General features: G+C 43.1%; 2 protein-coding genes across 4 annotated transcripts; one reads left to right on the forward strand and one right to left on the reverse strand.

The window, feature by feature from the left end:
* Positions 1 to 1,713: 1,713 nt before the first annotated feature.
* Positions 1,714 to 12,695, forward strand: dzank1 (double zinc ribbon and ankyrin repeat domains 1). Its single transcript, XM_018750848.2, has 21 exons — positions 1,714 to 1,869; positions 2,203 to 2,382; positions 2,476 to 2,629; positions 2,834 to 2,963; positions 3,121 to 3,208; positions 3,333 to 3,427; positions 3,927 to 4,009; positions 4,189 to 4,306; positions 4,427 to 4,540; positions 4,934 to 5,026; positions 5,136 to 5,258; positions 5,524 to 5,670; positions 5,861 to 6,098; positions 7,423 to 7,526; positions 7,789 to 7,869; positions 8,338 to 8,450; positions 8,572 to 8,626; positions 9,769 to 9,852; positions 10,167 to 10,294; positions 11,085 to 11,159; positions 11,705 to 12,695. Exons 2-21 carry the CDS (start codon positions 2,274 to 2,276, stop codon positions 11,868 to 11,870), a joined length of 2,298 nt encoding a protein of 765 aa, XP_018606364.2. The 5' UTR covers positions 1,714 to 1,869; positions 2,203 to 2,273; the 3' UTR covers positions 11,871 to 12,695.
* Positions 12,696 to 13,118: 423 nt separating this feature from the next.
* On the reverse strand, positions 13,119 to 20,545 carry kat14 (lysine acetyltransferase 14). 3 transcript variants are annotated; one of them, XM_018750751.2, is made up of 12 exons: positions 20,458 to 20,545; positions 19,925 to 20,125; positions 19,296 to 19,598; positions 18,897 to 19,018; positions 18,229 to 18,350; positions 17,621 to 17,802; positions 16,786 to 17,205; positions 15,765 to 16,363; positions 14,739 to 14,872; positions 14,475 to 14,650; positions 14,107 to 14,235; positions 13,119 to 13,748 (listed from the first exon to the last, which is right to left on the reverse strand). In XM_018750751.2, exons 3-11 carry the CDS (start codon positions 19,558 to 19,560, stop codon positions 14,156 to 14,158), a joined length of 2,100 nt encoding a protein of 699 aa, XP_018606267.1. In that variant the 5' UTR covers positions 19,561 to 19,598; positions 19,925 to 20,125; positions 20,458 to 20,545; the 3' UTR covers positions 13,119 to 13,748; positions 14,107 to 14,155. The 3 variants fall into 3 exon arrangements, with proteins under 3 accessions (XP_018606267.1, XP_018606265.1, XP_018606266.1); XM_018750749.2 differs by having other exon boundaries at positions 14,107 to 14,297; XM_018750750.2 differs by lacking the exons at positions 19,925 to 20,125; positions 20,458 to 20,545 and having other exon boundaries at positions 14,107 to 14,297; positions 19,296 to 19,755.
* Positions 20,546 to 21,714: the final 1,169 nt, after the last annotated feature.

A 21,714-nucleotide genomic window follows, 5' to 3' on the forward strand; every position in this document is an offset into this window, starting at 1 on the left:
ACCAGATCATTAAAAGGCAGTTCAGCACTCAAAGCAGCACTGAGGAGGCAGGGTTTGCCAAACAAAAACAACACACTCCTTAGATACAACTGGAGTGTGTGTCAGCTACTAACAACTTCTCACTGGTCAGATCATGTTTACATCACCTCATTGTACTTATTAAAATAAAGGTCACGATTGCCAAAACATGGCGCTTCACATGAGGACATGGCATATTTATGAGGACAGAAGAAAGAGAAAACGTGTGCATTTCATTCAGACAAGATGGAGCCACAGCTTCTGGCAGTTGGGGGGTCACGGCAGCCCTGCATACGTGACCTCCATAGTCTGCAACAGGCCCCATAAATTGTTCTCTCACACATACATTCATAAATTTTTTAATAACAAATGCAGTAAGATGTAAAGAGAAGGATGGTTCTAGCAGCTCCAGGGTTTTTCCGAAGTTAGAACATCACGTTTACATTCATTCGTTTAGCAGATGCTTTTCTCCAAAGTGACTTCCAATGAACGGAAGAAAGAGAGAACATTTGTACATTTTTCTTATAGAAAATCACAGAACTGGGAAAATATCCCCGTCTTACTACACACACACGTTGTCTGAAGCCACTTGTCCCCAGTAGGGTCGCGGGGAGCCGGAGCCTAACCCGGCAACACAGGGCGTAAGGCTGAAGGGGGAGGGAACACGCCCAGGACGGGACACCACTCCATCGCAAGGCACCCCAAGTGGGACTCCAACCCCAGACCCACCGGAGAGTAGGACCCGGTCAAACCCACTGTACCACCGTGCCCCCCCCCCATCTTATTAACTTTATCTTATTTTTCAGTGCAGAGGAAATTGCACTGAGATTTTTGTACTCTAGTAGGAGCTAGAAAACAAATGCTAGGGTGCAAAATACTTTAACAATATTCAGTTCAACATCTTGTCTATATGCTGCTGACAAGACTGTTAACCAGTATGTTCATATCTGTTAGTGCTACGAAGTGTAAAATTTCAACAGCATATATTTGTGGTTTTAAGTTCTGCGAATACAACACAGATAGAAAAAATAAAGCCTTTTTGTTGTTTTGTGTAATACTGGATTTTGGTTGAAATTTTTCAAGGGCTTTTCTGCAGTATGGAGCTTGTGGAAGCACAGGATGGTAGACATTTATTCGTTTAACAGACGCTTTTCTCCAAAGTGACTTCTAATGAACTAGTGTTTAAAGGTCGACACCTTGTTCACCAAGGTGACTTACACTGCTAGAAACAGTAGATATATATTATTCTTACAGTATTTAGTTTCTTTTACAAAGACATGTTTTGTATTACTAAATTTCCACCTTTGTTGTAATAATTGGCCTTTTTAAAAAATAAAAATAGGGTTTATTATATAGTGCATGTTATTATAGTGTATAGGACATATGATAGTCATGTAATAAGCAAGTAACACATAATAAAAATCGAGAGAAAGGCAGATTTCCACTGAGTCACAAAGATGTGACCAAAACTTCTGAGTGGATGGAGAACCATAACAGCTGAACAGCCATTTCTACGGCACCTACAGATACTCGTTACCTTTCGATCCTTGAAGGCACACAGTATAATAAAACAGATGCAGCCAATCTGTGTCTAATAAACTTCACGGGGGCGGGGCTGTAGAGGTTGCTATGGAGGCTTCAGCCAATGGCGATGCAGTTTGCTGCATCACGAGCCTGTTACTGCAGCGTCGCTGGGAACCGCACTGAAAAACATTAGAAGAGTAGATCCGATACAATGTTGTGTAAAATAATGATAGAAACTTTATATTGTAAAGTACCTCCTACACTGCTGTGAAGGCTATATTAGCATTATTTTCTTCGCACCGATTGACTGACCGGTTTCTTTTGAAGGTACCTTGCAGAATAGTGATTTGAATAGTAAATATGCTTTCAAAATGTGGTCGTGTTCACTGGTGCGCTGCTGAATGACAACATCGATCGTGTTTCTTTCAAATAGTCACGCGGCACTTTAATTTAGGACTTTTAATAGAGGGGAAATAACATATGTTGTTCCGTTATTTAATTAATATTTTGTTCTTAGATTTTTTCTCTTTTGATCATGTCATTCAAGGCTCCCAATGCATTGTGGCATGATTAAGATGTTTCTTGTTTTTATGTACCAAGGCTTTTTTCCCTTGCTGTCGATGTGTAATATTTTTCTTGTCTTCTTTATGCTTTGTGAAGTACTCAGACTGGATTGTCAGGAATGCTGATGTTCAGGACACGGAATTGATCTGAGCTGAATTGGACTAGACATGACTGCTGGCTCCATTGCTGTTCCGCACATCATTCCTATTCGAGCTCCCCTGCCCGGGCGAGCCAAGCACCATGTAGACACCACTACACCTCTGGAAATTAAGTCAGGTGGGATCTGTAGACGGATGACTCGCCGGTTTACTGTCCTTGGCCGAAAACAACATGGCTAAAAGGCATTCCAATGTATCTGTGCTTTATTAGATACTCCGGATGTGACCATTTACTACACACTGGATGGCAGTAAACCTGAAGCCGAGAGGAGATCTGGGCCTGGAGAGAGCAGCACCCTGGAGTATAAGGGGCCCATATACCTCCCAAAAGGAAAAGTATATGTAAAAGCTGTAGCCACTACTAGGTAGGCTGTTACATTTTTTATATTATGTAGGAAAAAAAAAACCAATCACTGATTCACACTTGTTATACTGTAAACTATCATGTTATTATGAAGCATTTCATCTTTGAACTTTATTGTTATCACTTTTTAATTAAATTATATAATTTTTTTACATTGCTACAATAAATACAGTTGACTGTAGTTTGTTTTCATAAAATATTCCAGGGATGGTAGGGAGAGCAGCGTTGTCTCCAAGTTATTTTTGGTACACTATGTCCCCTCAAATGAGCCTGTGAGCACAGAAGATGGTAAAGAAAAAGGTCTTAAGGATTATGCTCATAACCTTTCCAAACAGGTAAGAAGGAACTAAACATTAAATAATGTGAACATTACGAACTGAAAAGGCTTTTGCTGCATTATTAGTGTTACTCACTTTTGAAGACTTTTGAAATAAGTTTATACATGAATACTTACTGTGTGAACTATATTAATGTGAATTTGAAAAATTTCAGCAGGAGACTCTTGAAGGAAGTGTGGCGTTTTTAAACACAGCAAATGGAGTAGAGAGTCTTGGGGAAAACACCTTAAAGGAACATCATGGTATCTAATCTACTATTCGACAGTTAGCTTCACTCTTTCTCGTCACCTTACTAAATAGTTACGTTGTCTTTATTTCAAATGCACTTCCTAGGCCTTCTTTAAAAACTGAACCCCTCTTCCTTAGCGATGAAGGTCAAAGCTGGTGACTCAAGCAAGTCTTCCAAATCCCCAGATTTCCATAAAACTTTGGGATCCCAGTCCTCCAGATCACAAACTCAGGTACATCCTGTTGAACATGTTGTTTGTAGGTGGCTTGATGACTCAGCAAGTAGTACTCGTACGTCACAGCTCCTGGGCTCCCGGTTAGAACCTGACCCAATCTGTGTGGATGTGTTGCATGTTCTCCCCCGTGTTCCCTCCCGTAGTTCAAAGATGTGTTTTGTGTGAAGTGCTGACCTCAAATTGCCCTCATTGTGTGCATAAATGAGCCAATGAGAGTGTGTGCGATTTCTCTGAGATGGAATCCCTGGAAGTCCCATCCAGGATGTTCCTTGTCTCACACCCTATTCTTCTGGGAAAGAGTATGGACTACCCTGCATGGTTACCAGTAATGAATGAATGAAGAATGTTGTTTGTAAATAACATATAAATGAAGCACACTCCACCCCACTGATTTGTATTTCCATTTATTGAATGTTAGGGTTAGGGTTGTCTTGGATGTTTCTGAGTTTGACATGGAAATATGAGGTGTTTTTCCTGTTCAAATTTCCACTACCAGAACCTGCAAGCAGAGATTCTTCCTGGGAAAACCTTAACAAACACCCAGATGTCAAGAATCCAGCGGGAGACGGATTTCCTGAGGTGAGTGGTTTGAGGAACCGTTTTTGCCACACGTCTGCGGTGTTCCTGCCCACCGGTGACGTGTGTTGAGGTGCAGTCCACATTTTCAGAAACGAAGCCGCATCACAGCCATTGTGACTTCCCCAGAGAATAACTTAGAGAAGAAATAGCTGCTGATGATGGCTCTCTGTTTTTTATAGGTGTGCTCAGTGCTTGTCCCTTCGGCCGTCAGATCCCTTTGCCCGTTTCTGCCTTCAGTGCGGTGCCCCGGTGCCCCCCATACCAGGACAGCGTTTACCCCCCACGGAGGGGGCGCAGGTAGCACCTTGAGACACTTTGAGATTTCTCTGAAACCAGCCGTTGTCCTCATCACCAGCGTCCAAAAAGAAGAACACTTACATGTGAAAGAAGGTCCATGGTTTCTGCTTTGGTCCACAGACTGGGCTGTGTGCCTGCTGCAAGGCGACAGTGCCCGTGAACACACCCATCTGCGTGGTCTGTGAAGCACCCATGGCTCCTCAGCTCCAGCCTCAGGCCAGTTTGAGGCTCCAAGTGAGACTTTGGCTCAACGTGGCATGATACATGCAGCAGGGACTTGAGTTAATATAAACTGTTTGGACGTCTGTTAGATGGGCAAATGTAAGGAAAAGTTCAGATGGTTAAGTATTTATATGCATGTCTTTCATAGAGTAAGGCCTTCATGAGCTTCCAAAACTCCACTGTTGATTAATAGTACAAACAGGGTATGCAAACAGGTGTGTTTTAGAGGCGGCAGAGAGACGAGTCTGCGATCAGCAAGAGCCCCGAACCTATAGTCATGGCCAGAAATACTAGCACCCTTGCACTTTTTGCAAGTAACTCATAATTGTCCCTAGTACGTAATCATTATTTTCACGTCCATACTTTGTCTTCAATTATTGCTGATATTCTGTCTCCGTTTCTCAGGACAAGGTGATCTGTCAGTCATGTGGGACAGGTAACCCTGCGCACATTGACCTCTGCGTTACCTGTGAGACGAAACTGCCAGAGTTGCCAGCTGTAAGAGCATGAAAAAAAAAAAGAGGGTCCTCTGCAAAGTAACAGAAGAAGAGGAGCTAAAATAACTGAAACTGAATGTGCTTTTATGAAAACTCCCTCCTTTCCCTAGACTGTGCCAAGTGGCCAGAGAGCTCCTGCTCCGTCCAAAGCGCACGGCAAGATGGTCTCCTGCCACAAGTGCAGCAGAGTCAATAGCTCAGATGCTCGCTTCTGCGACTGGTGTGGAGCCAAGGTGGGAACAAAGTCCTTTGCAGTGGAAATTGTTTGAAAGCCGATTTCCACCCTTGCACAGTTCACCACAGAGCTTACTGTGTTAATACATATCACATTGTCCGGTCATCACTACTATTCTTACCACTGTGGCCGTAATTAATTTGGTCTTTTTAAAATGATTAGTTGTAATTATTGTCTTTGTTACAGGTAAGACAGTTTTATATACAAATACTGGCAAAGTGTGAGATGGCTTTTAACGTGTTCCTCCTCATCGGTTGCTGCAGGTCATCCCGTCTGGCAGCCACCTGACGTGCCCCCGCTGTGGGGCGAGCGGTCACCCGTACGCAAACTTCTGCGGCTGCTGCGGCGTTTTCCTGGAAGGACCCTTGAGACTAGACCTTCAACCGGGCACAGCACGGGAAGAGCACCAGGTGTGTCGCCTTGTCTTCGCGCCTGATTTTCCATGTAGATGAGCAGCATTTATGAAAGTATAAAAGTGGGCTGGCGATATATATGGAAGAATAATATGGATGTTATGATGGAATACAATATAAAAAAAGATAAATGCAATGAACATTGTGCCATAATAATAATGTCAATGTTTTTTCTTGATTTCTCTAGATGGGCATCTCTCAGTCAGACAGCACCATGGGGCGCCCCATGCCCTCGGCTCCTGTCCGCACACGGGCCGCAACCCCTGCGCCGACTCTTGTGGATCGGCACACGCAGACGGTTGGGTTGTTTTTCCCATCGGGCACAATGCTTCAAAAGAAGCATGAGCAGATCATACAGGAAATGGCAAAACAAGGACAGATGAGGGACCGCAGACCCCTGCTGTCTGCCATCAGCCCAGGGAGGGGTAACACATCACTGTTTAATACGCTTACATGGCTACTCTGTTTTTTTTCCATTTCCATTTCATTTTATTCGTGTTATTTAATTAATGTTTACATAGTTTTTAGTTATTTAAAGCAAGATTAATTGCTTTTTGAACAGGAATTAAAGTGATATTGTAATGCATTGGCCTGAGTTTTGGACTTACCAGTAGATTATGCTGGACTTTGGATTTTTGCATGTTTATTTTCGTACTGAAATGGTGATTTGTGATTTGAATACTAAAGCATGTTTTCAAACTTGCTGGTCTCTTCTTCATAAAGTCTAGAATTTGACACACCTATTCCAAAGAACACTTCAGCACTGTTTAGAGTGATGAGGAAAGGTTTTATTGCTCTCTCTAAACTCCCAACAATCAGTTCACCCATTTATACAGCTGAGCAATAAAACACACTAAGAGTCATTTAGAGCCAGAAGTTCAACCAAAACACACCTTGGACAGTTGGAGGGAGCTCACATGAATGCATTCCTTGTTCAGCGTTCGGGGATGCTGTCCGGGCATAGGTTTGAATCTGGCCTAGTCTGTGTGGAGTTTACACGTTCGCCCCATGTCTGTGCAGGTTTCGTATGGGTGCTCTGGTTTCCTCCTACATTCCAAAGGCATGTAGTTCAGGCGAATTGATGACACTAAATTGCCCGTGGTGAGTGACTGTTGTCCTGTTCAGAACATACCCCCAGCACTGTACCCAGTGATTCTGGGATAGACTCTGGACCGCTGTGACCCCGATCAAGACAAGCTGTTGGTGAAATCGAGTGAGTGATATAATTGTAAAGTACAAAAATTCCTGTGTTACTTGTTAAATGTGGCCACTGGAACACACTGAGCATTCACACAAGGACCACACATCCACGCACACACATTTGCTGAAGCCACTTGCCCAAAGTGGGGTCACGGTGAGCTGGAGCCTATCCCGGAAACACGGGCCGTAAGGCTGGAGGGGGGGAAAACGCACCCAGGACGGGACGCCAGTCCATCGCAAGGCACCCCAAGTGTGACTCAACCCCAGACCTGCCAGCGAGCAGGACCCGGCCAAACCCGCTGCGCCACTGCACCCCCCACATCAGTATATATAAACGTATATGTATTTACAATTACGAAACTCTCCAGGTGGCGTACTAACTTTCTCGCATCGCTCTCTTTGTTACGACGTGTTTGTCATTTCAGTTTATTCCTCTAAAACCGTCTCTCCGTAGGGATAATAGATGATGAGGACTCATTTCGTTATGCATTCGCAAGACGAGAGTCGTCTCATTATCTGTCTGCTTGGTCATTTTTTGTGTTTTGTTAGGCTATTGGAGGAAACAGCTTGACCACATCTGTGCACATCTCCGCAGCTACGCTCTGAATAACCCAGACTTCCGCGCTTTAATTGGGGAACCGCGCATGGGAAAGGTGAGCCTTGGGTGGCCTTGCTGTGACACTACACATTTTATACATGAGGGTTTTTGGCTTAGACGTCCTATCCAGGCAAATGCACTTTTGGTTAGCCGCAAAATATGTCTTATGTAGTGTATAAGGATACATGTGTATATTTTAAATGTTATTTAGGTAGGCGAGATGTTGGAATGTTTGCAGTTCTTTTACAATCAGTACTTTTATAAATTATGTACGAAATGATACATTTCTTTGCATATTTTTATTCTCGTTTCCTCAGATAATTTCGTCAGTTGTTCAGGAGGACAACGGTGAAGTCAGTCTGAGGATCAACTTTGTGTCGGCTGCTGCTGAAGAACAGGTTTTTACAATAATTTGGGGTTTTTTTTGCATGGAATGGTGCTACAGGTACTAAAGTAGGGGTGGCACGGTGACACAGCAAGTAGCGCTGCTGTGTCACAGCACCTGAGTGGTGTGAGAGGACAGGGGTTTGATCCTTGCTCAGTCTGTGTGGAGTTTGCATGTTCTCCCTGTGCCTGCATGGGTTTCCTCCGGGTGCTCTGGTTTCCTCCCACAGTCCAAAGACATGCTCTTCAGATTCACCATAGTGTGTGAGTGACAGAGAGAGAGAGTGTGTTCCACTGATGTACGGATGAGTGACCCAGTGTAAGTAGTGTATCTAGCAGTGTAAGTCACCGCAGTGAATAAGGTATGTGGGCTGATGACCCTACGTGGAGTTCATTGGAAGTTGCTTTGGAGAAAAGTGTCTGCTAAATAAATTAAAAAAAAAATGTAAAGTAACATCAGCCAGTGGATTGTATTGTGTCAGGGAGGATTCAAGGAAAAGTTCCTGGATCTACTGGAAAACCACACCTTGAGCAGCGTCACAGGTGACAGAAAAGGCCTGTCGGGCAGTCAGAGCAGCTTGGGTGAGCAGAAAAGGTACCTGACAGCATTCAGCAGAAACATTTACCGTCTCCAGTACATTTGTTTGTGTGCTCTGAGCTGCGTTGTGGCTGGCAGTGAACGAGTACAGTGCCCTCTCATCTGGTGCCTTCTTCAGAAACAAGAACAACATTAAGAAGATCAGCATCTTCCAGAACGAGGAGAAAGTGCTAGTAAGTGACATCACTGATAAGTTTCTTCACTGTTGCTGTCTTGAGCTCTGAACCAGTGCGAGTTTGACGTCGAGTTGTTCAATTTTCCGCCTGGAGGCTGATGTGCGACAGGAGTGACTTTTGTGAGTTTTTTTGGTTCTTCATGAATGCTTGAAGAAGTGTGAGTTTTTTTCTTTTGCTCTTGTGCAAAAGTCAGACCTTATTTTATACTTTAAGAAATATGTATGTAAACATGATGTTTAGTCATTTATTGTCAAAAATCCTCATTTAGTAATGTACAACGCAGTCGCTCTCATGATTATGTCATGTGCATGGGCTCAGCTTTATACAGGTGACAAAAATGCAAAAAAATTTATTTTCTGCTCATGAATATCATTTCAATTTTAATGTGCCTGCTCTGTGGTGGGTCTGGGGTTCGAGTCCCGCTTGGGCTGCCTTGTGACGGACTGGCTTCCCGTCCTGGGTGTGTCCCCTCCCCCTCTGGCCTTACGCCCTGTGTGCCGGGTTAGGCTCCGGTTCCCCGTGGGGCGAGTGGTTCGGATGGACTGAATCCCAAAATGAAGCCCTCGGTTTTTATTCTCTGACATTTTATTTCAAATCTCAAACTCAAATTTATTTTATGGTGATGTTTTTATGTCCAAAAATGCTTTTAAATAAAATTAAAAAATGGAAATATTCTGTTTGCATCAGTATTCAGTTTCTGTGCTGCGGAAGCGCCAAGTTTACACAGATGAAAAATAATTGCCCTATATTATATTTTAAAAACGGGAGGGCGTGGTGGCGCAGTGGGTTGGACCATGGTCCTGCTTTCCTGTGGGTCTGGGGTTCAAGTCCCGCTTGGGATGCCTTGCGACGGACTGGCGTCCCGTCCTGGGTGTGTCCCCTTCGGCCTTATGCCCTGTGTTACCGGGTAGGCTCCGGTTCCCCATATAGGACAAGCGGTTCTGGAAGTGTATATATTAAAATTATTAATTTTGAGTTTCAGTGTTTTGAAATAAAATGAGAGCAGGTGCAGTGTCATGGTAGTGTATCCAGTTTTATATTGGTTATATGCAATTTTTGGCTTTACTTGCTATGGCAGTCCACTCATCCCTGGGTAACTTGTGATTCTTCTATAAGTGATAAATCTGCTTCATTTCTAGGAATCTAAAGACAAACAGCTTCTTATGGAGGTAGGACCTGAGGGTAAAGGACAAATCTCAGTGGTGCAGCAGCTACTGGATGAAGTAAGGAAAAAATAATAATAATTCCACCATTACATATAATACCAGTTATTGAATATTTAATTTCAGGTAGCTTTTTTGCAGAAGCACAGATTGAGTTTTTTTCTGTTTGATTCCAACTGTCACTTCACTGGAATTTTACTTTATTCTGGTCAAATATAAATTATACCGCATACTATATATTAAAGATAGAAAAATGTAGAATAAAAATAGTTTCAGATTATTTCTCCTTACTCGCAGCTTTTAATTTCTTTTAGAACCATGTAGATACAAGGTTTGAAGCTACATGTAATTTTGTTCCTGGATGTGTCTGTTAGGGTGCAGATCCATCATGTCAGGACAGCAAAGGCCTTCCGGCACTGACTGTAGCGGTGGTGAATCAGCATCATGAGGTCATCCCCTTGCTGGTGCAAAAGGGAGCTGACATTGATGAGCAGTCAGGACCGTGAGTAGACCGCTCTCTTCGTCCTGGGTAGCCTATTTCATTACGGCTGACTGTCTATTAATAAAACTGTTCCCAGTTATACATAGTGTTTCAGAACCGATTCCCGGTGAATGAAATGTTCCCCTTAGCTTTTAATCATTTGCATCCCATAAACCTGTTCTAAAACTCTTTCTGTAGTAAAATGTCTTCTTGCCATAATTCAGGACAAATACAGTATGAAAAACTAAACTACATCTGTCTAAATACAGAGGAACCTTGTCTTTAGTATCCTAATGTGATAAAATCTTTGTAACATGACTCCAGAAAAATGTTATTTTGATCACAATATACTGAATAATTTAAATCACACTTTTACATGTATTTATCTTTTCTGTTTTTTGGGCACTTTTCTCTAAAGTAGTGATTTACCCATTTGTATAACAGAATACTTTTTACCGAAGGCATTTGGGGGAAATCTAGCAACTGCACCACCTGTTGTCATTTACATATTTATATTTATTTATTTAGCAGACGCTTTTGTCCAAAGCGACTTCCAAGGGACACTCTGTAGTGTTATGAACCCACACACCTTATTCACCAAGGTGACTTACACTGCTAGATACACTACTTACACTGGGTCACTCGTCCATACATCAGTGGAACACACTCTCTCTCTGTCACTCACACACTATAGGTGAACCTCAACAGCATGTCTTTGGAGTTTCAGCATGTCATTTAAACTTTAGCTTGGAAAAGTCCTCTGTCGCAATCAGGGTTGGGCAAAGTGACATGTTGAACTTTTAACCCCCAGGATGAACAACACAGCCTTGCATGAGGCAGCAGCCTGTGGAAATCATGGTCTTCAGTGTGCTGAGATTTTGCTGGGGTGAGTGATGCAAACATCCCTTTTCCTCTTTTGGGGAAGGCAAAGTTCTGCTCTGATTTGCACACATCGCAGACTATAATAATGTGATATTTAGACTTAAGCACTGACACATAAGAACATCCAGGGATAGGATAATCAATAACATTAAGAATACTCAGGAGTCTTATCCTGCAGTGTATTCAAACTTGTCACTCAGAAATAGTGAACATGGTATACATTCATGGTGACTAAATTAACCCCTCATGATATATGGATGAAAATCCCTTCCATTAGCTTTGGAGTTAAACTGATTACTAGATGTTCTGCACACCTTGAGCTGGATTCAAACCTCACACCCCCCGAGCAGCTGAGAGGCACCAACTTTGCCCACTGTGCCCATGCGTTCCCTCGTACAAAGTCACAAATAAGCCTTCGTGGTGTGAAGACTGATGAAATAATGGATGAGATTGGAATAATGGAAAGATTTAACCTGGACACACCTGCATTGTGTTATTCCATACTGACAGTTCTGGTTACCGGCATTTGGGTTCATTTGTCTGTTGTAGCTGCAATGCAAGCACCCGGAGGAAGAACAACTTGGGTCTCACAGCATATGACTTGGCAGTCAAATGCGGATGCAGCCGTCTGGTGTCACTGATCACAGAAAAGAATGGTCAGGACATGCTGGACCTTTCCAATTCCAGAACCAACAGGAGTCTAGATGTGTTCTGAGATTGTTGCCCTCTTTCTTCAGAATAACCCTTATAAACAACCCCTGGACAGAAGGCATTGGTTAAAAAAAAAAAAAAAAAAAAGAAAACATGCAGTAGATTAGAACAAAACCTTCAGAGTAAATTTAACTGGTTGGCTGTTCCTGGGTATTTTAACATGACACAGGAAAGAATTTTTTCTAAACACTGAACCAGATGTGTCAGGACTGTGAAGTAACCAGGTGCAGGGGGCAACAGGGGGACTTTCAGGATTTTCTGGCCATGTTTACAGAAACACAAACACGAGTCAAGGAAAAAAGCTGGAGAGTAAAAACACAAGAATCAATTGGCCACATATGATACTTGGTTCTTCATAACATCTTGCTGATAAACTGTCACTCACTGTCAGGAGGTGAAGATGTCTGTTGGCCAAAAGCATGTTCTGCTGCCAGGTGTGTTGAAGTATTCTTACTTTTTTTATTATTTCAATATGATTTTCTCTTTTACTATACTATTGTTTTACTTTTAATTATTCTTTAGTTATTGTCACATTTTTCTCCATGTGGTATTCATTTGTCCTGTATTATTTTACCCCATTATATCTTACTCGTGTGCCCTTTCTTTTCTTTGGTGAGAATATGCATATATTAAAGAGATAATAAAACAGAAGTCCTCAGACTCACTCACACCCTGTCCACAATGTCCAGTGCTTCATACACCACGTTTTTAAGATTAGTTCTCTAGAACCTCGACTTTGCATAGGTTAAGAGATTGATGAAAATGGAATAAAGTCATACTGCAAATTTTAATTAATTATATCTATCCATTTTTATAGAACCTAGCCTATGAATAGGGGGACATCTGAATTACTAAGCTTCTAGTGATTGTGATGATGTGGTAAAAGTGACTTTGAATTTGCCAATAAGTTGAGTTATGAACAGGCTTCCAGTCCTGTTTGTAGTCATAACCTGAGGACAGCATATGTGGTCTCAGAGTCTACATCAGCTGCAAAGCAATTCACAAGCACAATGTTATCTATTAGCACTACCAGCAAAAGACATATGATACCCTCCTGTTGGGTTGCAGTAACTGATTTTCTGAAAAACCAGCCCATTTGCTAAAGACAACAGCCGCTGGATGCACACCATCTCCAGCCATCAATTTAAGAACAGCAGTAGGTTACATCTATTCTCAAAAGTGGTAAAGGACCAAGTGCAACTAAAGATGAAAAGATTCAAAAGCATTTAGATTTATTATGAAAGGTTGCACTTTAAAGGTTACAGATACAGAAACTGGAGTATTTACAAAATGACTCTGGGAGGTTTTATGATTTTGCAATGGCTTGTTTTAGTGCTCAATTAAGAATACATTTGACAAAAAAGGCAGGAAATAGTGGATCTCCTTAGTTTTATCAAAAAAAGTTGCTCCCTTTAGTTCTGGTTACAAAATCACATCTACAACGAAATACCCTGAATGAACCTAACATTATTTCTTGCCTGAAGTCATTTCCACATACATACAGATAAATACAGAATATAAAACATAGGTTCAGTGAAATTATACATTCTGTACAAACCTCTAATATGGCCAAGCAAACAAGTGGTGAAAATATTTTGCCGTAAACGTGCTCTGTTACCTTGACAGAGACCGTTCCTTTCCACATTAGCAGTGAGGTATTTGTAGGTACTATTTCTAGCAGAAGCAGCAGATCAGATTAGGAGAGTCCTCAGCGACGCAGCCGCAGGAAGAAGGCGTGTCGGCAGTCCTTGCTGTCCACAGGGTAGTACTTATCATAGAAGTCCAGTATGTACTCCTCTGTCTTGAAGCCAAACTTCTGATACAGAAGCATGGCTGGATTACTTGCCGAGACGTGGAGCGTGACATCCTTCCCCATACAAGTCTGCAGGTACAGAGATAATCAGCATTTGGTTTGCTGACACTTCTTTCAAAGCAATCTAAAGCATTTCATCAATTCGTACAGCTAGGAATTTTCAGCGATATTCCGATTACAAGCTCTGGTATACAATTATGTGAGAGTCTCATCAAAATTACCTTGTTCAGGCATTATTTGTAGCGTATTAGTTATATACTATAGTACATCATTTCATGTAGCTCTTTCTGTTTTTAAAGCCAAAACATTTTATTTTCATAAAGTACACTAATTTTCTACACAGTAAATACAAACACACAGTTTACCTACTGAGGACCAAAGTGACAATTTCAGAAGGTACTTTTGAATCGGAACACTACAACTTCACCTGGATAAGATGATAGATCATGAAGGTTGCAATTCCTGCACGCCTCCACTCAGGGTGGACCAGCAGAAAGGAGATGTAGGCCTCGTTGTATTTCACATCTGGCACCATGAAACCAAACCCGATCACCACCTTTTTGTAGAGAACCACCACGCTGAAATCAGGATACTGAAGACATTCTGAAAGATCTACACCTGTGGGATATACGTTGTACGCAGTGTGTTACAACACTTGGCCGTTCTTAGTAACAGTTCTCAAAAAGTATATTTTCTGTAAGAGACCACCACTAGCACAAAAGAATTAGGAATAATTACTGAAACAACAAGCCATTCAAATTTTATACATGCACCTTTTGCAGAGCCGAAGCCTACCTGGCCAGAAGATTTCATGGCACATGGAGTTGACAGAAGGGATGTGATTGGGTCGAACATAACAGTAGTCAATGGGGGCATCGGGCTCTGGAACCCAACTGGGGTTGTTTCTGTGAGGGTAGGCACGTATCTCTGACAGCAGGTTAAGCTTCATAGGCCGGCTCTCGTAGTCTCTCCTGTCAAAACACAACAATGTTCAGTCCACGGCGAGTCTTCCCAATAGCATGGATCAACTGGAGATGATATCGGCAAGGATAAATATACCTAATGTAGGGTTTCAGGGTACGGGACGTGTAGGGGCTCTTGATGCCCTGTTCTATGCTAGCATCCGAGCCCATTAGCCTGTGCCAGAATGACACTGTGGGCTGATGGTATCCTTTCCTGTTGGACACCATTGTCTACACAGCAAAACATGGAAAAGGAAGCAAAAGTCGCAATGTAAAGAGTATCAACAGCACACTGCAGCAGCCAGGGTAGTGGCTAAAGACACCAAACCGTAACTTTAACAAAGTAAAATGTTCTGATGTCCATTGCAAATGGGTAAATGCAAATGTCCTGTCATGTAAACTCAGCAACAAAATGCTTCCCTTCTACAACTATTGCTATTAATAAAAACAAATACACTTGTACCTTATCTTACAAACACAATTTACTTTTATTCATTCAGAAGATGTGTTTCTCCAAGGCAACGCACCATGAATATTATGTAGTATTTAGCTGAAATCTTTTCATTGAGCCAGCTTGTTTTTTTACATGAAGCAGCATTAAATATATTTTGAGATGGCTGAAAATAAAATAAAAAAAACTCATCTCCACAATGTCCTATTCAAAATGCTGTGTTATTTGTTTCATTCTCTTATGCCACATGATGCACAAAAGGCTGAACTAATGAAGTACCATGTGAGGAGAGCAGATTCAAAAGCATTTCACCTTAAATGCTGACAACATAATAGACACGTACCACTATTTATGTGCTGGGTAGTTTCTGCAAATCTTAGATACACACACACACACACACACGCACACACACATTTTCTGAACTGCTTAGATACAGAAATAATAATTAGTAAAAAACATACGTGCTGTGTGAAATAGCACCAAAAGCAAAAATGCAGGCTATTTTTGCTCCACAACAGAAGAAATTTTTGAAAATGAAGAAAATGCAATTAAAATAAACTGGAAAACACTTCAATCTTTGAAAATCTGTAACTCAAATGTTCATGAAATGAGTTACAACTGTAACCACAAAAATGTTTGCTGGACGTTTTACAGCGGTATTTTGAAAGGTACCTGAAAGCGATCAAGGATCCGAAGGTCCTGGCTGGTGGTACGGTACGTTCTTGTGCCGGAACCTCCCTGTCCACAAATGGTGCCCTCCTGAGCACCACAGACCCCGCTGACCAAGCTGACAGCCTGGTCAACATCCAGCAGGGGAAGCCCCCGTTCACGTTTGGCCTGCCGTACCAGCAGCTTCCTGTGCAGTCGTTTGGCCTGTGGTGTCACGGCTAGTGCCTGAGGGCAAGACTTGAGGCGCCTTAGCAGCATGCGCTCCTCATACAGACTGAGGAAGGTGTACCGGGGTGCACCAGTGCTGGCTACATCCTCTGCCTTCTTCTGTGGAGCCTTCTTTCTGTTGCCACTCCCACAGCCCATTGATGACTCATCCTCTGTTTTGCCCTGCCTGCTCACCCCCTCTTCCTCCTCTTCATCCTCATCTCTGCCGCTAGCAGCTCGCTCCTCACCCTCACTCTCCACCTCCTGCTTGATGTGGTCAACTGTCCTCAGTTTCTTGCGCATGATGAGCTCATTGGTAGCCACAGGCATGCTGGGAGGTGGCACATATTCGATGCCAGGGTCAATCACTCCCTCGCCATCCAGTTCCTCATCATCTGCCATGTGACACGTGTCAAATAAATTCTGGATTACACATCATGTGAATAAGGTTAATTGAAATTAAATGTAAAATTTAATGTAATGACAGAGAAAAGTCATGCCTGGTCTGACAGTAGCAGGGTGACAAATTTCGGGCCAGCAGTACTTCACAAAAGTAATTTTTTTCTGTTATTTCCGACAAGTTTGGGCACTTTATCAATAAAATTATTTCGAAACAAAAATGCAGATAACGCATTTGGACAGAATTTCTTAATAATTTGCCTTAATTCATTGTCTACTTATCTCACTATGAAAATTTAAGCATGTTACCTGTCCCAGACATCTGGAGAACCATTAACATGGCACCCTGTAAGATGACATGTCCGTCCATGGTGTCGAGATGTAATTTTACTGAATATACTCTGCAAAACACGCTCACCGTGAAACAGCGCTTGTGGAGGCATGACGTCTGGAATGAGGTCGGCCTCAGACAGTAGACTGGGTGTGGCTGAATGGGACGCAGGGGTGCCGGGGGCCGAGAAGTCAGGCGATGGTGATGGCGAGGGGCTGGTGAGGGGTGTCCGATCTGACGAGCTCAGGGAGGAGAAGTCGATCACCTCACCTCTCTCGAGCACGAGATCAGGACGCCGGGTACGGCTCATGAACTTGACCGGGGTGGAAGAGGCACTGCGGTCCACAAAGCCTGCCGCCTCCTTCTGTGCACGACGGATCTCCTTGGCCTCCTGTGTGCGTGAGCGCTTCTCCTTCAGTTGCATAGCACTTTCCACTGGGTTCCGACCAGCCCGCTTCCGCAAGCCCTCCACCGTGATGATGGGGTCCATCGGAGGCTTGGTTGTGCCTAAGTAAACGAAAAGCATTTCATACTTCTCCACATTATTAACAGTCACTTATCTCACTATTGTCTCAGTAATCGAGCGAGCACAATGTGTGAGCATCAAGGTCTAGTCTATTACACTATGGATCCACAGTGGCAGGATAGCGGAGTATCCACAAAACCCAGGGAGAACATGGAACCACAGGCAGCATGAGCAGGATTCACACGCACAGCTCTGAAGTTCAGAGGCAACTGTGTTATCAACCAAGAAAAAGAGCAACTACTATGGAAAAACACTGCTATGATTTCTTAGAAGTACCAGTGGTGTCAGTTTCAGTTCTCGGGTCAATGGACAACATGCTCCAGTCTACTCCTAACACGTCCGGTGTTTTTCCAAAACATCTTTATTACAAATACTGTAAGAGGCAAATTTTTGTACCTTTGGCTTTCATAGATACCGCAGAGGTTTTTTCTCCCTCTGGACGCAGAGTAGGGGGACGATTCTGCACCAGCTTCCACCAGCCAGGCTCACCAAATTCCTGCGCTCCTGAGCGAAAAAACGTGGGGCTCCCGACTGACAGACAGCCTGCCACCGTGCTCCACCACGTGGATGTCTTCTTTCTGACAGAGGACAGAGTTGAAATCCGCTTAACAGTCAGACCCACTGAAATACGCCACTTCTAAATCAGTGGTTCTGAACCCTAACCCTTACAGTGCGCTGCGAGTGCTGACTTTCCTCAGGATGGTTTAAAAAAAAAAAAAAAAAAACTAAATTATGTTAAGTCTGGCCCTTTTTTTTTCATTTGGAAGTCTGAGGCTCAAGGGGAAAGCCAAATCATCCACACACTGTGGCCACAAAATCCATTACTATACAATCATCATAAAGTGGAAAAATATGTTACACCTTGCAAAAACTGTTATTAAACTTGTATTTAATGAAAAATTTTTAATGAATCCACAAGATGTCACCTGACATTAGCACTGCATTTTCAAGGAAGGACCCAAAAAAAGGACTGCTCTATGATAAGTAAAGCCTTTCTCTCTCACCTAGAACCCAACAAGAAGCTCCAGTGTCTTCCAATGAAAGCGCAAATGTCCTCCTTCCACCGGAAGTATCCCTGACGTCCCGTACCTTCCAGGGAGAGGTTGTACATGGCCAGCATCACCACCTGTAAAGTTAATTTGTCATTACATTTGCTGTGTACATTTATAATGTTCTACTGCAGTTTTCATGTTGAATATGCTCTAGGTCAGGGGTATCCATCACATGGCCCACCACTTCACATAATGCAGTCTGCGAGAACATTTGCAAATTATAATTTACAATAAAATGTAAAAATATAACATATCACTAAAAAGTGTATCACTTTTGGGACTTTCTGGAACAATCAGCAGTATTAGTAATGAGTTTGAGCTTTTAAAACAATGGGGAAACCAATTTAAAAAAAAAAAAAAAAACGGTTTTCTTCTGCAACACTGGTACTACTTTCCTTCTGGACCTTCACATGAACCACAGCACAAAGCCTTCACACTGGTGTCCAAAACGCTTCACCTCATCTTTTGGTCTTTCCACTGTACTTCAGTGTTGTGATGTAAGACCTAAAGGCCTTGCAAAGTTTAATTTCAAGAGCTTGAAGTGTTGCCAATTGCTTAAGGAAGGCTGGCCAGCACCTTAGTCCATTAAGTGTGACTTGACACTTGCTGCTGCACTGTACCTGCTGCCAGGTGAGCCTCATCCTCTCAAAAGTCTCCTTGCCATCCTCAGAACAGTCATAGCAGGTAAATTTGAAGAAGTTATCTCCTTTCAGGTAGCTGGGCTGCTCTCCTCGCAGCTGGGCTATAAATTAGGAGCAAACAAGACTGCTCACAGGACTACTCTCATAATACTAAAAGTATTATGCGCCAAGATTTCTTCTATCGTCATTTCGACCAGCCATGTAAGCACATTATTCAGTAGCGGCGACTACTGCAGTCAAACAAAAGTGTAAAATCCAAGGCGCATTTTTTTGGTGATATAAATACTTTTCCCACACTACTCGATGAAGTTGAACACACATCTGTACAAAAAGGTAAAACATGTAAGGTCTGTTAGTTGCGACAGACAGGCGCCTTACAACTGGGGATCCATTTGTGACATTTCTCGCAGTAGAAGGAGATGTCCTCGTTCCAGCTGGTATCTGCATCATCGCCGATGTCGCTGTTCAGGGAGTCTCCACTCTGGTCGTGCGACAGGTCTACTGACGCCTGGTCCTCCGACTCCACAATTAGAAGCGTCTCACCCTCCACTTCCCCTTCCTCCAGGCCCTCTGACGCCGAGGTGCACGTGGCCTCGTCGTCTCGCTGACTTGACAGGCTCCTCAGGTCCCCGCTGCTGTCCATGTCCCTTCAGAGCCCTCTGTTGTGACCAGGGTGCTGAACTTGACAGGTCAATGACAAATTCACATACTGAGCAGCTACTCAACACAACACCCTCCTTTCAGTACATACATACATGTGACTCAGTCAACAGCCATTTCTCTACAAAGCATTCTTATATTTTTTCTGAACCAGGAAGAATTTCTTTAATTTTTTTTTCAAACCACAAGCCACTTCTCCATCAATCTTTTTAGTTTTTTTTTTTTTTTTTTTTTTTTAACCAGAACCTATTAAATTTCTCTGTTAAAAGCCGATCACTAGTGAAAGGTGACAGAGGAGGAGAGACAGCAGAATTCTGAGTGCTTAGAGAGTGACAGGTTTCCCTTACCTGAGACAAACAGCTGCACCTCCTGGAGCTCTTCTGCAGCTCTTGCGTCTGTCTGTCAGCTGGTTATGTGCCAGTCACTCAGTCTGTGTGTGTGTGTGTGTGTGTGTGTGTGTGTGTGTGTGTTTTATTAAGGCCGTGGCCCACAGCACCTTTGCTCGCACCCCGCGCCGCCGGATCGCTCTCCCGCCCTGTGCACGCGCTCTGAGGGGATGGAGGGAAAGCAGAAGACACGTCGACGCTGGGTTTGCACGGCACGGCACTACCCCACCCGCAGCCCCGAAAAGCACCACTACATATATATTACGGCTCCGCCCGTGCAGTAAGCCGACGGAAACAATAGAAGAAATAAGCCATTTTTAACACTGACTGGTCCTGACTAGGCACTAGCTCTCGACTCGAGACCAGCGCAGCCGAACTGCACTCGACTCGTCGTCGCTGTCTCTCTGTGCTCGACGCGCGCTTCTGCTGCAGTTCCCAGAATAAAAAAGGAGGGAAGCAAGCAGTGCTGCCTCCCATGCTGCAGGTAAACCTACCTTGCTGTAACATCCTTTTCGGACAAGAACCAGGGGGCAGTTCCGACTGAGATCGCAGACGATTGCAACAATGTGCTCCGCTATAGGATAACGGTCGCACGAAGATGACGTCACGCCCAGTTAAAACCAGTCGAATGTCAAGACGATCGATACGTCTGTTTGTCTTAACAACGTGTCAGTGTGTCTATTACTGACGTACATGAAGAACTGCAGTATTGTACCGTAATGGGAGGGGCATATTAGGGAGCCACACTTATTGTTGTCCATCCATCGTCAACAACTGCTTGTCCCGAGCAGGGTTGTGGTGACCCAGGGCCTTCCCAGCAACATTGGGCACAAGGTTGAAGGGGTACACCCTAGACAGGATACCAGTCCATTGCAAGGTAGCAAGCAGGACTCAAACCCCAGACCCACCACACAGCAGGCACCAACCAAACCTGCTGCACCACCACGCTCGGGCAACATTGGGCCTCAAGGGAGAGGCTCGGAGATGAATTCAGCCAAAAGGCCTTGACAGCCATCTGGGGGATTTCAAGTAGCAGTGACTCCATGAAAAACAGCAGTGAAAATCCTGCAGAGACACAGGTTCACTCTTACTGTCCTTGTCCTGAACGCACAGGGAGTGAAACTGTCAGGCATATTTTTGGGATTGTGGGCATTATGTGGGCAATCTGGTCACCAGTCACTTCATTGTGCCAGCAGCTGGATGAGAAAACAATGTTTTCATATGACAAAGTATTGAAAGGTGGTCCCCTAGATACTTACCAACAAGTGCATCTAGACAGCTGCTGGGTAGTATTACCAAGCAAGTGCTTTGGAATGCCAGAACCATCCTCACCTGTAGAAGGACAGTCCTGGGAGCATGGGACTTTTATTGGAAAATAAAGGCAGACTTTAAGTTCAGAACGGAGTCTGGACGTTTCAGTCAGTGTCCATATCCAGTAGGGTATCTTAACAAAGTCTGACTTTTTATTTATTTATGTATTTATTTATTTGAATCTATTTTATTTTTCAGTATTTTGTCTTGTATGGAATTTTTGTATTACTTTTCGGTTGTTTCGAAAATTTATGGTTGGTTTGTTTATAGATTTTTAATAGTTTTGGGTAATTAAATTATTAACTGTTGTTAATAGCCATTATGAATAAAGGTTACCTTATGCATGTTCAGTTAATTTTATTCTTACAGACTTCTTAGATTATTTTTGAACAATACAACATAGAGGAAAGAGAAATACGAATACCAAGGGAATTATTATT

This window comes from Scleropages formosus, chromosome 16, assembly GCF_900964775.1.
Source record: "Scleropages formosus chromosome 16, fSclFor1.1, whole genome shotgun sequence".
In the NCBI taxonomy this organism is placed as follows: Eukaryota; Metazoa; Chordata; class Actinopteri; order Osteoglossiformes; family Osteoglossidae; genus Scleropages; species Scleropages formosus.